Source organism: Ornithodoros turicata, chromosome 4, assembly GCF_037126465.1.
Source record: "Ornithodoros turicata isolate Travis chromosome 4, ASM3712646v1, whole genome shotgun sequence".
Taxonomy (NCBI): domain Eukaryota; kingdom Metazoa; phylum Arthropoda; class Arachnida; order Ixodida; family Argasidae; genus Ornithodoros; species Ornithodoros turicata.
In genome coordinates, this window is record NC_088204.1 from 78,522,125 (window position 1) to 78,539,849 (window position 17,725).

At 48.2% G+C, this 17,725-nt stretch overlaps 1 protein-coding gene across 2 annotated transcripts in view; it reads left to right on the forward strand.

The window, feature by feature from the left end:
• Positions 1-17,725, forward strand: part of LOC135392014 (MAM and LDL-receptor class A domain-containing protein 1-like) — a 118,538-nt gene that overhangs the window by 32,474 nt on the left and 68,339 nt on the right. Inside the window, exons 19-36 of one of the 2 annotated variants that reach the window (XM_064622626.1) lie at positions 135-237; positions 340-468; positions 562-824; positions 1,881-2,097; positions 3,408-3,548; positions 4,757-4,963; positions 5,061-5,090; positions 6,023-6,166; positions 6,648-6,783; positions 7,711-7,813; positions 9,602-9,683; positions 10,342-10,467; positions 11,988-12,138; positions 13,364-13,475; positions 14,955-15,051; positions 15,483-15,536; positions 15,827-15,928; positions 16,120-16,322. In XM_064622626.1, coding sequence (XP_064478696.1) covers positions 135-237; positions 340-468; positions 562-824; positions 1,881-2,097; positions 3,408-3,548; positions 4,757-4,963; positions 5,061-5,090; positions 6,023-6,166; positions 6,648-6,783; positions 7,711-7,813; positions 9,602-9,683; positions 10,342-10,467; positions 11,988-12,138; positions 13,364-13,475; positions 14,955-15,051; positions 15,483-15,536; positions 15,827-15,928; positions 16,120-16,322 — 2,400 coding nt within the window. The remainder of the gene's footprint in view (positions 1-134; positions 238-339; positions 469-561; positions 825-1,880; positions 2,098-3,407; positions 3,549-4,756; positions 4,964-5,060; positions 5,091-6,022; positions 6,167-6,647; positions 6,784-7,710; positions 7,814-9,601; positions 9,684-10,341; positions 10,468-11,987; positions 12,139-13,363; positions 13,476-14,954; positions 15,052-15,482; positions 15,537-15,826; positions 15,929-16,119; positions 16,323-17,725) is intronic. The other variant, XM_064622627.1, reaches the window with a different exon arrangement.

Here is a 17,725-nt window from a genome sequence, read left to right on the forward strand (position 1 = left end):
GACTCCAAGGAATCTTCAGAACGTAATAAAATGTAGATTTCCCATCCGCTATTATATTTGGATGTCCAGAGATCCAACAAGGCGCTCGAGTACTCTACTTTGTGACGGGCACTAAACAGTTCGCTTTGTTCCAGATCTCATTTGAAGTTGAAGCCGAAAAGGACTTCATTGGTCTCGTTGCTCTGACCGGTCTGAAATTTATTCCTGGCCCATGCATGTCCGATGAAGACAGCTTAGGTGATATGTCACGAAGTCATAATCATTTTTGCTTACTTAGCCTAAAGATGTCTTCAAATCTCCCGTATTTGACCTGGTTGGCTTCGTTACAACAACATGCAGGTCTCTGTGACTTCGATCACGATACATGTGGCTGGGAAACGCCCGAGGTCATGGACACCAAGTGGGACCGGGCGAAACTTCCTCAGGACGCTGTGCAATTTCGGCAATTTCCGGAAGCTTTGCAGTCAGGTAAGACTTTGACGTGCGAAGGGTACGCCATGCATGAGCAAAGAGTCACTCGGCGACCGTCTGGTTTCACGAATCCCGTCTCCTTTTGTCCAGGAGGGAACACACTGGTCGCAAGGGCCACCAGAGGAGTGCATGACGTGTCTTTGGTTAGCCCACCGTGGGAGACGCTCCCAAGCTGCCTCGAGTTTTGGTACCGCCGGAGTGACGAGACCTCATCCAGCATCAGTGCTGCTGTCACGGGGGAGAAGCGGAATGACATCGTCTGGAGGACGCCGGATTACCCTAGGAATAACTGGATGCTTGCCAGAGTGCCCCTCGTAGGACTTCAGAATGGGTCACCTGGTAGCAACTTAAGAGTACGTGAATTAGACTTTGTATTTCTTCATTTTTTGTTACTCATCGTAGGTTATATGCAATTGTTGAGGGTGTGTAAGCACGGAAGACGTGGGTGCGCACATTCATGTGCAAGCGTACCGCTATGTCCTGAGTTCCACGGACGTTTTGGGTTCGAATCCGTCCGGTGCACATGCTTACACTTTGGTGGCATGGTGCAGGTCCGTCACATACACCGTACACCGCGAAGGATGTTAATCAGCATGAACTGCAAAGCGAGATTACAATGCACGTTACTTTAACTCCTGATAGGCATGAGGCAAAGCATAAGCCAAGATGTTCAGTAGGACGACCTCTGTAGCATTGTGGAAGGTGGTAGTTATCATCCTCACAAATCATCAACGCAAGGCACTTCTAAGCACGCACGATGACCTGACTAATGTATGAGTGCCGCATTAGTTCATCGAATGCGCCTCGGTGTGGCTTTTAAAACGCGGTGACGTTACCTCTTGAGACAAGGTGACTCTCCCCAATGCTGTCACCGCGGTGCTGTAGACGATCTACAGCACATTCTTCTCCATTGCCCACGATACCAACCTTCCCGATCCGCAACTCTCCAGAAACCCTTAACGAGCTGGACCCTTGCCCCTCTCTCTCACAAAATCGCTTGGTCCCAGGCCACAAACGATCTGCCCTCAAAGCTGTCTCCACCTGTTTGGATACCATAGGACTTCGATCCTTATTGTGGAGGGGCTCATTATTTCCGTCCTCACATCACCACCAGCACTGAAGTACTCCCCATTCATCATCTCGCAACAAAAGTTGTTGTCATAAACATCATAAACATTTTCATAAACATCGTGGTCGTAAAAAAAAAAGAAAAGAAAGAACCCGCTAAGGAAACAGTATAATCTCGGTTTTTGATGCACTATTGACACGCACGTACTCGACAAGAATCTATTCAGTAACAGTACTATTTGAAAAGTAGTGCGCTTGGAGTGAATTTTAATGCGTTTCTTCGTAGGTTGTACCGTAATGAAATCTGTTAGAGAAATGCTCTTGTTTGTTTTCTTACTCAGTTGGTGCTGAAAACGAACTGGACTGTGAAGTCGACCGGGACTTCAGAACTTGGCATCGGCAATGTCCGAACGACGCCCATGCCTTGTGATAGCCTGCTGGACTGTTCTTTCACCTATAATCTATGTGGCTACGTGGAACAGGGCCCGCCGGAGTTCCGCTGGCGAGTCGGATCAGGACGTGCGGCCTACGAAGACTTTCAAATCCCCACTCCTCCAGGTTTGCTATGAATCCTTCTCTCATTAGCGTAGATGCGGTACCAGAGCTCCTTTGCCCATACGCCTGTTACGATCCGCATTGAGCCAATACTCATCGAGCTCAATGCTCTGCTACACGGACACGTTCGAGTAGGATCGAACTCCGATCCTGGTTAACGAGATCCAGTTTGTGAAACGGGATTGAAATTCTCGAGACGGATTGAAGGCCGTCATTTGCATCCTCGAACTCAGCGAATTGGTAGTAGTCAACAAAAACATTACATTCATTTGCAAATGTTCCTATACGAGCCCATGGAATTTCACGGTCACGGTTTTAGTCTAGGTATAGCGGGCGATTGCGTTTGCTCATTTGTTTAATTTCGACCACTCTCGACACCACAATGCGGAAGCGAATGCGGTTATTCTCGACTTTTTGCGGACATATTTGTCAATCCCAGCTTATTGCCTATGGGCTGTTGGCGCCGCCTGTCGACAAGCCAACCTTTCCGTACGCATTGCGTTGAACAATGTAGGAACGCCTTGCCTTTCTCTTGCCTTTATTTTTCCCCTTTTTTCCTGGGAATAGCAAGCCGCCATACCAGTGGCTAACCTTTCCCTCTTATTTTTTATATATAATAAACATATCCCTCCCCCCCATGTAGGAACCTTTTTTTTTTAATCGAGCAGCAAAAATTTTTAATCGCTCGAAAAAAAAAACACGTCTTCTTTCGTTTTTTTCCCCGAAAAATTGGCAAAAATCGAAACAAACTCGGTTACTGCTGAATCGAAGCATTGCCGGCCAAGCCACAGCATAAAAGGAGCTACAAACTTTAGCTTTGTTCACCCTCTAGGCATAAATGCAGAGCAGAGCATCCCATGGGACTGCTGTCTGCTCAGCGATAGGTAACTGTATGGCGGGCTAGAAGGACTAGCCCGCCATAGTAACTGGAACAACCCGTCCCCTCCATTATGTGAACGCGATGGCGATCGCTAGGAGCAGACAGACGGAGCTCTAAGTTGGTGGTTGTTGGCAGATGATAGGCACCTAAGGCACCGTTGGCGGGTTGGAACATTATGGAAGGCACGAAAATTTACATTTTTGAATTTTGTCGCCTGGAAAATTTTGTGGAATTTTCCCGTAGACGAGGAAACAAACCGAAAAAAAAAAGATCAGTTTTTCCCCCCAAAATTTCCACTTTTTTCCCGGTGATTCGCATCTCTAAGCTGGATGTCTCGCCGCTGAGACGGCAAAATGGGGGATGAGGGGGAAACTTGAGAAAATGGTGAATGATGATGATGAATGTTCACTCATATTCATCGCTTGCACTGCAGTAGAAGACGAACGATACTTTGCTTACATCGACGCATCTACCGCCATCAGCGATGCTCAGCAAGAGACATCACTCTTCAGTCCCGTCTTTGCCACCGGTGGTAATGACACCATCTCTGTCACCTACATGCGGAAGGGCAAACGTAAGTGATTCAGGCTCCTTTCTCTGCTCGTGGCGTAGGAAAAACTGAGAGACGCGGACAAAAATACCCGGACAGAACAAGATTTAGGACCCATGCGCGTCTCGTGCCCCCTCTATATTTTTCTATATTCTTTTTGCGATGCTGATGTGATAAAGAAAAAATAAATTGAGATTGAGATGTGAGTTACGATGAAGTCGCGGACTCCCTACTCCAAGACTGCTCCCAGAGGTGGATATAGGGGGTGGGGGATGTTTCAGTTGACCTTCAGTTGACCTTCACACTATCTGTACCCTTCATTCTTTCCGGCCTCGTAGCCACGTAGAGCATAGACTAAAAGCCGGGGGGGGGCGTCATGAATAGAGCGCAGATAAAATATGCAGTAAAAACTCCCGAAATACACGTGCACCTACGCACCAAAAATATTCACATGCAGTAAACAAACATGCAGTAAAAACTCTCAATAAATGCAACGTTTTTTTTTCTTGTTCATTGCAAGAAAACATTCACGCAAATATGCCATAACTTTCAAGAATGCACTTATATACATCAGAAAACCGATGTAATCGGCATCCAACCAAGACCCAAAGCATTTCTTTCTCGTCATCCACGTACGAAACCATACGAATAAAAAAAAATGAATTTCCATGAAAATCCTCGCATCTTGTCATGCGCATTCACATACACGCCATGGCTTAACAGAACAGACGCTACGTTACGTTACACTCTTAGAAATCCTACTGTAGAGTTCAACGCGGTTCCCCTGCGTGCTCCTCCTCCCTTGAAGCTGCTGGCGCTAACGACAAAACAATAACAACAACAACAACTTCATTGTGAAATGCTGAGAGGGGAGTCTCATGTCCAGAGGCGATACTCTACCCTGTGTTGGTGATGTGTTGGTGATGCGAGGAATGCAATTATGTGACCCCCTCACACAGTAAGAGCCGAGGTCCTACTGTATCCAGAAAGGTGAAGAGAGGCCCTGAGGGCAGAGCAGTGGTTTGCTGAATCAATGTATCTAGAACTCCCGAAAGGCGTTGATTTCGAGCGAAAGGGCTTGACGGAGAGAGTTGTGTTTGGGACGGACGCTGTGTGAGTTCAGTCTACACAGCGACCACCGTGTGGCGTATTGCTCGCGATCGCTGTTGTCGCCCGATATATAAAGGCTCCGTATATCATTTCTGTATCTCTGTATATTCTCTCACTAACAGACATCACGTCGTTGGAATTGGTTCACTGGACCTTCGATTCCACTAAGCAACCTACGGCGCAGAAAGTGCAACTGCCTCCGAGCGACGGATGGAGCGATTTCCACATTTACCTCTACACCGGCGAACAGAGTCAAATCGAGGTTCGAACGAAGCGTTCCGATGGACGGAGAGGAATTGTTGGACTCCTGGGCATTCAGTTCTACAAAAGTGAGAGACGCTTTCTTGGTGTGCGTTGGGGAATTTCAGGAAACAGAATGCCATAGATTATATTGAAGTGATCTGAATTTTACGTGGTTACTTTCAGCTGGATCTCCCACCACAGGCCTACCGCGAGGTAACGATCTTTCTTGAAATTTGAATTTAAATTTTATTTTCCTTTCCTATGGGAGAGAGTAACAAGCCAGAAGGCTTGACGAGGCCTCTGCATTGAGCCATCTTTCTCAATCTTGTCACAGCCTAGTGGCTCTTCAGTGAACTACTTTTGACGCGCGTTAGGAAAAAAAACTCACCCTGCACTACAGTGTGCACTCAGCGGCGTATCGTGAGGGGGGCGGGGCGTAGGGGCGGTCGCCACCAGGCGCAAGATGTTTTGGGGCGCAAATTATCGACAAAGAAAAAAAAGTTCGAAATGAAAATCGTGCCATTGTTTATCACATGAAAAAATGTCACTTTTTTTAAACTTGGGGCGCTGTTTTAACAATGTTGTGGGCGCATCAAAGATGGGGGCGATTGAAGTCGATGTAATGTATGACTCGGCAATGCCATTGAGGTAGCAGCACATATTGTCAAAGTGAAGTAACCAAAGCGCCAAGTCCATCAAGCGCTTTCTTGGGGTTTGGGGGGCGATTGTGGTGTGTTCCTGTTATGCAACAAGGCCTGCAATCATTTGTGCAGTAAAATTACGGAAATTTTTCTTACGGTGTAAGGCGCCTTTGCGAGATTTACGGCGGAATCCTTAAGTGATCCTCGATTTTGCGTCTTCATAAATCGACCTCGACTCTAAATTCCCCCCTCCCCCTCCAAGCCGAGGAACGTTTTCCTCGGGTACTACGTGGCAGTAGTACCCGAGGAAGTCACTGAAACGTATTGGTTCCTCAAATGGAGAAGCGCTTCTTTCTTTCGCTCACAGGAGTAAGAGTAGAGGATCGTTTAAGAATATGGCCATAAAAGCTGTGCCGCAGAGTCAGTAACGTAGTCTAAGTGAGCGCGCTACCATTTTGCAGTACCCCTGGTATGCCTAATCTCTTAGCTTTCTTATATACAAAGGGAGCTCGCTAGATTGCACCTTCGAAGACGGCAGCTTCTGTGGTTGGACTGCCAACAACACTGTACTCCAGTGGGCGATTAAGGACCCCTCGAAAGAAGTGCCGTCCCTGCCACGCTTTGATGCCACGACTTCGTCTTACTCAGGTAAGAACCTCGTTACTTAGGTTTTACTTTCATTCTATCGTCAAAGTTATCGGTAGGTGCGACGATGTGCGCGGATGACCTGCGTTATATGTTTGTCGAATGTTCGAACGTATCAGTAAGCTCCGTGCACATGAGTATGCTATCGCTATAACGCTGCAGCTCCGTCATCTGGGCACGGTGGTCTAGGACAGCTACACCAGGAAGCTCAATTGAATGTCTGCGAACGCGTTCCGACCCCGACTTCACAGAGCGCGTTTCAGCGGTGTGCAACTGAGTTGTTACGTGTTTCTGCCGTAGGTGTTTTCATTGTTAGAACAGTACACGATGACACTTATTATGCCGACTTTCGTTACATCTCTCATTACCACGCCAGAGATTTACACCAGAAGCAGTACGTGTTCATTTGTGTCGATCTGTTCGGTGAAAAGACAGGAGACAGTCCTTGGTTTTATTTGTACAATGACGAACCACACTTGTGCAGGTCGGTTTGCGTACGCTGAGTTGCCTGACCAGTCGCCCGAAGCATCCGCTTCATTGATAAGCCCAGAGTTGCCATCCAATCTGAATGATACAGGCTTCTGCGTTTCTTTGTGGGTCGCTGCTTCTGGAACGTCCAGGTAAGGACTGGCACTCCTACTGTGTCGTCAACCATCAATTTGTTAAAGGTAACTTCATTTATTACGAGCATCGTGGAAGCAGCTACTTTTGTAATACCACCAAATAAAGCCACCCAGCCACATTCCGTAGCTGTCATGGAGGAAGGAAACACAAGGAGCGGCTCTTCGCGCCAGACTAGTGTAGCCACCCTCTAGCGGTCGCTCGAGTCAAAATTGACATTACGTCCTGTCCACCACGTGATCCCCTCTAGAGTGTCGGTTTTGCAAGGCTTTGTTTCTCGCACTGCTCTCCGTATGATTTTGCTTTTCGAAAGTAATTGATTGTGAAAATGTGAGCACCATCGTAGAAACGATGTATGGTAATGTGTTCCTGTCCCGGCTTCGGCTCTCGTTGAACTGAAAGCAGCTCTGTCACAGGAACACGTTTTGTTCGTAAGTACATGATCAGTTCTTTTAGTCGCCTGTGTCTGTTCGAGTCATCTTCAATTGTTCGTTTCGGACCTGACACTGTGCTGCAGATTCATTTCATATCCTCTGTTGTTGTACAAATCTGATTAATACTGTTCTGAATACATACGTTGGAAGTCACCGTTGCCACACGTGATGTTTCCCGTTCCGCGTACTCCTTTTGCGTTCTCCACACTGTGACTGGTCTTCTGCCAGAAGAGTAAACATTCGAACATACAGAAATAAAGTGCGAGCACGCGTTCAACGTTATACTGCTATCTGAACTGTGACAGTACTATAACTCGCGTCGTCTGCTCCGGTGGCGCCGTGCTGTCTGGAGGGTCATGTGAGCGGTCACCTGGTAGACAGGAGTATCCCAGAATGCAATGCGAAGCAGGCTACGCTCGCCCCGATCGAAAACTGTCGGAAGGGCCGCTCCTTGTGTTTCCTTCCTCCATGGTTGCTGTTCCTTGTTTCCAGGCTCGAAATAGACACAGGACGAGGCTACACGGCATGGCCTCTACGGGGACCATTCAGCTGGATGGAAGCAAGACGGTTTGCCGACCAGGGTCGGGCATACAGGGTAGGAGACTAGTTACGTAGATGTGCGATGGAGGTGGTCTACGTTCTGTGGCAACACCACCTAGATCGAGAAAGCATGCCCTTTGTCTCCTCTCCCTCTTGCAATTAGGAGTCAGAATTCGTCTGCTACAGCAATTCACCGTTCAGTGAATTCCAGAACCCGCAAATGACTGCAGCTCACCTGGAACCTGCGGACCTAGATATTTAGACAAATAGTGCAAGATGCTTTCCAGAAAATCAGCTTTGAGAAAGACTGAGACAGTTCTGGCACTTTATTTCCGAGGCTTCCCATTTAGTACGCGGGGACGCCTAATCACGACTCGCAGAGGACCGTGGTTCTTTTCGCATGGCCACGACCGCTGAAACCACGTTCGTGATTGGCTACGGCCGTTGAGAACGCGATCCCGATTGGCTGGCTCGTAATTGTTATGTCACGTCGACGAGCGCGCAGCCTTTCTGGATCTAGGTGGTGTTGTCAGTAGTAAGATTATGTTGAGAAACTACGGCAATGAGAAACGCCGGCACCCCCGCCAGGGCAGCGCCACCGTCGCGCCGACTTTTATCGCGATTTTTTTCCCGTACGCCACAGACGGCGCCCGGGTGGAAGGCTGCTCTCGCGCTTATGCCGGCGGGAGTGCCGGCGTTTCTCATTGCCGTAGTTTCTCAACATAATCTTACTACTGTTGCCTGCGGTCATGTCACCAATTATTATATATGCGTCAAAAACGTTGCCCTGGCGGGGGTGCCGGCGTTTCTCATTGCCGTAGTTTCTCAACATAATCTTACTACTGTTGCCTGCGGTCATGTCACCAATTATTATATATGCGTCAAAAACGTTGCCCTGGCGGGAGTGCCGGCGTTCTTCATTGCCGTAGTTTCTCAACATAATCTTACTACTGTTGCCTGCGGTCATGTCACCAATTATTATATATGCGTCAAAAACGTTGCCCTGGCGGGGGTGCCGGCGTTTCTCATTGCCGTAGTTTCTCAACATAATCTTACTACTGTTGTCTGCGGTCATGTCACCAATTATTATATATGCGTCAGAAACGTTGCCCTGGCGGGGGTGCCGGCGTTCTTCATTGCCGTAGTTTCTCAACATAATCTTACTACTGTTGTCTGCGGTCATGTCACCAATTATTATATATGCGTCAAAAACGTTGCCCTGGCGGGGGTGCCGGCGTTTCTCATTGCCGTAGTTTCTCAACATAATCTTACTACTGTTGTCTGCGGTCATGTCACCAATTATTATATATGCGTCAAAAACGTTGCCCTGGCGGGGGTGCCGGCGTTTCTCATTGCCGTAGTTTCTCAACATAATCTTACTACTGTTGTCTGCGGTCATGTCACCAATTATTATATATGCGTCAAAAACGTTGCCCTGGCGGGGGTGCCGGCGTTTCTCATTGCCGTAGTTTCTCAACATAATCTTACTACTGTTGTCTGCGGTCATGTCACCAATTATTATATATGCGTCAAAAACGTTGCCCTGGCGGGGGTGCCGGCGTTTCTCATTGCCGTAGTTTCTCAACATAATCTTACTACTGTTGTCTGCGGTCATGTCACCAATTATTATATATGCGTCAAAAACGTTGCCCTGGCGGGGGTGCCGGCGTTCTTCATTGCCGTAGTTTCTCAACATAATCTTACTACTGTTTTCTGCGGTCATGTCATCAATTATTATATATGCGTCGAAAACGTCGCTCAGCTATACTGACGTCTCCGTTTCGTTACGTGCTTCGAGTGTCGTAATTTACATCTGCTAACAGTAAGCCCACTCACATTCCAGGTGACCATACAGGTCGACGTGAGCTCTGGTGCAATAGCTGTCGATGACATAAAAATCACGCCGGGAGAATGTCCACCTACAGGTACTTATGAGACATTTGAAACACCACCCGTAATTGTCGCGTTGTTGCGGTCACTTTATTTCTATTTTTTTAAAGGAATAGCAAGCCGTCTCTGTGCCTGGTTAGCCCTTTTCTCTCTGATAAACGTGTCTTCCTTCCCCCGTAATTCCGGGCCAAAGAAAGGGATTTAAATTCATAACTGGCACTGCCTATCTTGGGTAGTCTTTGAAGGGACCCTCTCACCTTTTTTGGGGCATCGCGATCGTGTTTTTTTTTTTTCCTCTCCAATTCTGCAAAATGTGGATATCAACTTCCTCCGTCGATACAGTGTTGCAAACGGCGTATTTAGAGGCAGTGGGATTCAGCGGACGAATGGAATTAGAAACGCATAGTTTCTAAGCGCCTTAAGTTCATGGAGAAAGCGTATAGCGTAAAGCATTATAGCTGCGTGCTTATTATGAAATCTTTTTGGCGACATCGTGCTCGTACACTGTGGAGGTAATGAAAGTGGATGAGGAACAGCTACCATGTAGTGTTAATAGATCAACAACAACAATAGACAACAACAAAGTGGTAGTTAATGCAGTCTTGCAATGATGGCCCACGTGCAGACTCTACGTGGATGATCCGTTCGTGGTGAGTTCTTCTTAATCACTTTCCGTTTGTACCTTCTTCGCAGCAACGAGCACATTCGAAGGTGGCTCGGGGTGGACGTTAGCTGGTCACCCGCTGAATGCTCGATCGTGGGTGGTAAAGAGCGCCAGGACCGTAGGAGTGAAAGACCACACATTGGATTCTCCAGCGGGTAAGCGTCACAGGAGGGGGTTAATGTGTTGCTAGTCAATACAAAAGCTCGGGACCTTGGGCCACGTGAAGACGATATGAAATGCATTGGACTAAACACTATAGGGACTCAGTCTCGTGTGTTCAAAGTCCTATCGGGTTGATGACATTACAGTCCAAGTGCCTCGCACAGTACCCTCGTCAAAATATTGTTCCCGTACGGAAGCGGAAGTGTCGTGATATAATTTCACGTTTTGAGAAGTATGACAACATGTAGTGTCCAATCTGCCGACGCGTCTCGCAACATTGCTCCCCGAATGTCCATTTCTTGCCACAGCTGCTGTCACACCTCCAACCTTCCGTGAACCGTGTATTCACTCGAACGACATTTCCCAGAATATTCCAGCGGAAGATGCGGAAAACGTCATATATTTCTGCAGTCACGCGATCACCAGGGCTGAACACCGTCTCTTCACGCCACGCCACTCTCAGCCACGAGATATTCCGTAGCAGACGACAGGAAATGAGGCTGACCGTGTCATCTGCTAAGTGTCGTCTGCTGAACATAGCACGTGACGGAACTTGGGAGGAGTGTTTATAGGAGGGTTGTGAGGAGTGTTTTCGCCTTTTCTTCTGCTAGAATCTCCTGTGAGGATGTCGCACGTGTGAATACATGGGAAGAGAACAGATGCTGGCGCTGTTGTGAGGTTAGATAGGGATACCAACTCTTGATGACATCCCTTGGAGAACTTGGAGAACAACTCTTGGAGAATCCGAAACCACGAAGTTCTGCGGGTCCTTCAGAATATTCGTGGAAGCGCATAATGTTCGCTAACGAGATTTATATTTTGCGCCTTCCTCCTCCGGCATATCGAAAACTCACCGCCTATGCAGCGGGGTGAATTGAGGTTCATGTAGGGAGATTAATCGGAGAAGAACGTTATGTGTGCTGCGGGATTTTTTACACGGTCGTGCCGAAGTGTAAATATAAATTAAATTTTTTTGTTGTGATACCGTATTCCCAATCCCGGGAGTTAAAACAACTTATGAAAAACTGTCATTTGTGTTCGCAGCGTATCACAATGGAACAAATTGTCCACCTGAAATACGGAAGACTAAACTTATTTCAGTCATTGAAGAGGAAAAGTAGACTTCCTTTTTTTTTTACTTTGTACACTAAATGATCCTGAATAAGGTTTTGTTGGCTATACAAGTTTCATCACATTGTTAAATAGTATGATTTTTTTTTTTTTTGCTCGTGTATGGTGTACGTACACGATTTGTATCATTGTACTTGTATGGCAGTGTATGACTGTATTTCTCGCTCTTCGGTGCATTTTCACTGTACACCATACTAATTCTAATGCTCATTGATATCCTCATCCCCACTGGCTCCTTCACCTGTACCTACATCTGTGTATTTACATAACGCAAAAACAATTTGAATTTGAATTTAAATCACAAAGATACCTCGCGGAACGCTGACTGAGTGCAACCACTACTGCCAGCGAGTGTCACTTTAGCTCCTCGATGTTTTCACAGGTCACGTGTTGTACCTGAATACTTCCTCGCTCGGGGACACGGCCCATTCTATCGCAAGGGTTGTGTTCGGCAAACGCAGGGCGACCGACGCAGCTTGTCTTACCTTCTGGTGGAAATCCTACGGAGCTTCGACTCAGCTCAACGTCTACAGGTTGCCTTACTTTAAACACTGTCTCTTCTTTCTGTCTGGAGCGGTTCGAATGCCTCTTGTGTTCAAGGAGCGCATTCTAGATTAAAGGGAGCCTGATCCGTGCCTTTTGTTCCGCCTTACCTACGTGGACATACAGAGTCACGGTGTCATCTGTTTAGATAAGCTACGCTTCAGAGTATCGACACTGAGTTCCAAGAGCGAGCATGCGCCATCTTGTTTCCGCGCCATCTTGTTTCCGCGCCACGCTATCCACGCGTACTTCGGGCGCACGACGCCATCTATCGTGCACGGGTGAAATGTTCCTTTCGTTTGCAAGCAGCTCATCAAGGTTGACAACCTTGAGCTCACCTTGACATCCTCTGGGCGCTATGGTTCACAATACATGGATTATCGCACGACAATCACACATGCTTCTCTATCGTAGAGCATTATGTTAGCCGTCTTTGAACCTCAACTCGGGATGGTACCGGTGTGGTGCGGAAACAAAATGGCGCTCCTGCTCCCCCTTGGACCTCAGTGTCGATACTCTGAAGCGAAGCTTATTTAGTCCATCTAATACCCCTGTCACACGGGCATTTCGATCCTTCTCGAATCCGATCTGCATCGAACTTCCCGAGCACGCTCGAGTTTTGACGCTGCTACACGGCCACTTTCAATGCGCATTGAATGGTTGACCTGTGCAAATGAATAAACGGAACTCATTAATTTCGCGTTTCCTATATAACAGCGATATTAGTGGTAATTTATCGTATACCGATGTAAGCATCATTTGTAGCTTCGCGCGCATGTCCGTCTTAAGTTATGACAGTTCACCGTGGTCGAGGATGCAAATGGCGGCCGTCGAGCCGTCTTGAAATTCTCAATCCTGTTATGGGAACTGTCTTGAGTCAAGCAGGATCAAAGTTCGATCCTGCTTGGAAGCGGCCGTGTAGCACCATCCGATCTGCATTGGGTTCAAACAGGTTCGGTCGAGCAGGATCGAAAATGCCCGTGTGACAGGGGTATAAGCTAATCGCTGCAAACGATCGGAAGCGAATGAAATCCCTATTGCTCCGTGCGGCAACACGTGTGCCTGATCTTGGCTCGTTCCCATGGTCACGGCGTGGCTCGTGCATGGTCCCTTGGAAGGCGATTCCTAAGGACCATTCAAATTGCGATCAGGCTCTGTTGAGTCTAGATGTCGCTCGAGCTCAGCTTGACGTGCATCTAAGAAATTGATGCGCAGGCTAACGGAAGACATGGGACTGCGGGATCCGTTGCTGAGTATCACAACCGAAGAGACGCCCAAATGGTGGAACGGACGTTCGGTGACCGTCTCCTCACACACGGACTGGAATGCAAGTATTTCTTTTTTCCAGCTACAATTATAGGTGTACTTTCTCACGGGGGCAAACTGGCCTGTGGCATTCTCTTCCCTTCTTCTATGCCCTTCTTCTATTCCCTATTCTATGCCCTTGCCAAAAGCAAAGCCGAGACAAGCGGACTGCCAATTCTGTGTTTAAAGCGCCAACCGCGTGAGGCGTTTCTCCAGCGTTTATATCGAGCGTCCTGCCGCGGCGTTTGGCCACCGTCAAGCCAAGGCGTCGTCGAACAAAAGGCGCGCGACGCTCCCCTCGAAGTCCGAGGCGAATAGATAATGGGTCACCGGTAATTTCGTGCGGAAATGACGTCAGTGTCCTCGCTTCCGTGTCAAGCGCCTCACAGGGGCTCCAATAGGTAAGGTGCTTTGTTGATCGCTGTGTGTTTAAAATTGGTTTCCCAGTCACTTCAGAAGCAGTATGAGTGGCTGTTGCGCTGTTGTGAAGGGCTAACTATTCTCTTCAGGACTGCAATGCCAGATATTGCTTGTTGCAGCCGATATACTCAATGGTACATTACGTGCGTGCTTACCGTCGGTAAATTGGTTTATGTACACACACAGAAAAACACGGTCTATTAGTCAAATTTGACAGTCGCGCTCCACCGCTTTCTAAAGATGTTTCTAGAGCCAGGCACATCCACCTGCAGCACCCGTAGCATGCGTCGTCTGCTAGTTTAGACACGGAAGTCGGCCCTTTTCTCATGATTTTTAGAAAGTACCGGTGACCGATTCAGGGTTGGGTGGCGGAAGAGGCGGGGACGACGCGCGCAAGTGGCCAATCAGGGATTAGCCTCGAGATAGGTTCATCCGGTCGCGCCAATTTTCAGGAGCCCCCATAGAGGGCGGCACGAGGAATCGCTCAGACTGCTGTTCGGCCACGGTGTTCGGTAGAAGAACAGAAGCTTGTTGCCGATGTTAAGAACGCAATTCTTGTGCGAGTGTCCAACCTACAAAACACAAGGAGAAGTGTGCAACAGCGTGATGACGATGTCAATCGGACTGCTGAGTTCGCTCCGTCTCAGACATGTACAAGCTACTCAAAAATGTATTTAGGATGAGTTAATAAGTGCTAACGTTAGAATGGTTGTCGAACACTATGACGTCTTTTGTTTACAAACAGGGAGAGGTCTATTGATTTTGATGTATTTATACATCTGTTTCGGTTTCATCCCTGCTAAACAATTTGCTTATGAAAGTGTCATAACACTTCCATGACACTGAAAAACGAACGGAGCTCCGCATTAACATGTTAGTGAGGCCATGAGCATCAATGTTATCTTCGTGTCCCCCTTTTTTAACCCCCAGCATTCCCTTGTTCTCACATTGTACCAGCTAATCTTTTCAAATGGGCATTCCTACGCTGCTCTTCTCTTACGTTAAGTACCGAGGGATGCAGGCAAAATACGTACCTCGATTGTTTTCCGGAGCGTGCATCATATTTGTACCACATTTCCAGGTGGTGTTTGAAGGTGTGATCCCCAATTTCGTTGGACAAGCCTCTGCGGTACTCCTAGACGACCTGGCAATCAAGGACGGTGCCTGTGATCCTGATAGTTAGTATGACCCACACTAGAACACTCTTAAAAATGAACTTCACCACATAGCATGCTCCTATAGTCAACCATCATCTCGAATGATGTCGTCATCTTCCCCGAGTTGTTGAAAGCGGGAGTTTTTTTTTGTGACAATTATGAACAGCATAGGTGTCACAAAGAAGGCGTACATCTCCCGTTTTCAGCAAGGGCATATGACGATCACCATTTGAGATGATGGTTGGCTAGGAGCACGCTGTGCGGTGAAGTTCATTCCCCAGGGCGTCGGTCGTGACGTTGCCCACACCTGTGAGGCCGACAACGGCGACCCCTGTCACCATCATCACCACCACCACCTCATTTCTAAGAGTAATTTATTACCAAGAAAAGCGCGTTGCTTTTAAAGTTGGCCATCCCGCTCTCACGATACTGTGATATCCCGACTCTTCCAGACTTGTGCACGTTTGAAACGGCCAACTGCTTCCACTGGGCGCACGGGACGCATAGTAAGTAACCAATAACTGCTTTTCAGATTGTACGTCCGACTTGTCGTTTCCCCAAAGCAGCACAATGTACTGAAAGTCGAGTGCAATAGGGGTGGACGGGTAAGTGGAAGGCCTTGAACAGGCTCGTGCAACTAAAGAACATTTATAAGACACATACCGTCCACCCCTATTGCACTCGACTTTCAGCACATTGTGCTGCTTGGGTCGCTACGAGCTTCTCTTGCGTCTTTCCTCGTTGTCTGTCGATATCGTCGTGGCTTGTATTTACCTACTTCGTCGCGATTACCCAGGTAACACCAACCTGCTGAACCCTGTCATGCATCCCGGGGTGTGGAAGGTACAAGGCGCTGGCGCAGAGCCCGCAGTGGATCATACGGACGGCAACACGGAGGGTACGTATCGATAACGGTAAAGCTCAGACTGACTAGCATTTCACCGAATACAATTACTCATATGAGTTAGCCAGCAGAAAAGACAACAATGTGTTGTACGTTTGCATATGGCTGAGCGACTCGTACGCGAAGCTTCCAAAAGGTCTGAGACTCTACGTCATGGTTGCTGCTCTTGTCACCCTTGTTGACAGGTCACTTCCTCTATTTTGCCGGAGGCAACGGAACTGGAGCAGCGTACGTACTCACCGGCCGCCGCTTCCGTTGCGTTTCTTTTTGGTACTACCTGCCCGAGCAGGAATCTGGTGCTTGCAGCCTGGTTGCTGGCAAGAGCATTCGCCGTCTTCCTACTAGGCAACGGTGGAAATTCCACCAGTACGACGTCTACGATCACGATGTGAGTGCACGATTATCAAGCGCGATTATCAGACGCCGCATCAAGTTATCACGCCCACGGGTTGTGTATTTCCGGGCTCATAGAGTTCCCATATCAGTAGTCAGTAGATTCCACACTCTTAAAAATGAGGGGGGGGGGGGGTGTCGAGGTAGCTTGCCGTTGATGGCCGCACTCAAGTGGGCATCGTCACGACTATAGCCAAAAAAAAAGGAAAGGGGGTGGGAGAAAGGGGAGTTGAGGACTTCAAAGTGATGTAGAAGCAGGATGACCGGTACTGATGGGACGGAAGCACACTGTAGGTGAGAGGTGCACTAGAGTGGTCTCTCCGCTAGGCCCGTTGCTTGGAGAAAGCGCACGAGGCCGCGAGTTTTTGAAAGTCGTTCCGCACAAGAACCTTCTGGGAAGAGGACGTCCGTCAGTATACCAGGCCTGGCGTGGGGAAGATGGGTTTCCCGCATGGCATGGTATGCACGGCATTCTGTCAGGATATGCGCAATTGTCTCCGGATGATTACAGTGTCCGCAACTGGAATCCTCCCTGGAGCCGATCTTGCACAGTTGAGAGTTCGTGAACGCAGATCCTGTGCGTAATCGATGGAGCATTGTCTGCATACCACGGGGAAGATCTTTCGTGGGAAGAGAGGGTCGGTGATTCTGCATGATGTCCTGTATGCCAGGGTGACGCACCTCAACTAGCTGTTTGACGACCATGAGCCTGTCAGTGTCGGCCGGGACTGCTAAGGATGGGCTGCAGCTGTTGTGTGCTGAGGAAGCTAGCTGGTCCGCTCGTTCGTTGCCTCTGATGCCGACATGAGATGGGATCCATTGGAGCGTAAGCTCACCTCCGGTTAGCCTATGCTGGGCACACGATCTCCTTATACATCGGGCCAGAATGCTACCACACATGGGGTTTATCACGTTGTTGAGGGCACTTCTGGAGTCCGTAAGCAAGACGGCCTTAGGTATTCCGGTGACTTGAACCGCAGCAGCTGCGTGTAGCAAGGCCAGGAGTTCGGCCGTCGTAGATGAGATTGGGTAGCGAACTGATTTCCCTTGCCAGGCCTTGTTTATTGACGGGATGTAGTACGCACTGGTAGCACTTTTGGAACGGTGGTCAATGGAGCTTAAAAATGAGCTTCACCGCATAGCACGATCGTAGCCAACCAGAATCTCAAATGATATCGTTATCTGCCCCGATTGGTTGAAAACGGAAGGCGTACGCCTTTTCTGTGACAATTATGAACAGCATAAGTGTCACAAAAAAGGCGTACGCTTCCCGTTTTCAACAAATCAAGGCAGTTAACGATATCATTCGAGATTCTGGTTGGCTAGGAGCGTGCTATGCGGTGAAGTTCATTTTTAAGAGTGCACGCAGTTTGAAACTCGCGCTCGGAAAGGCGCATG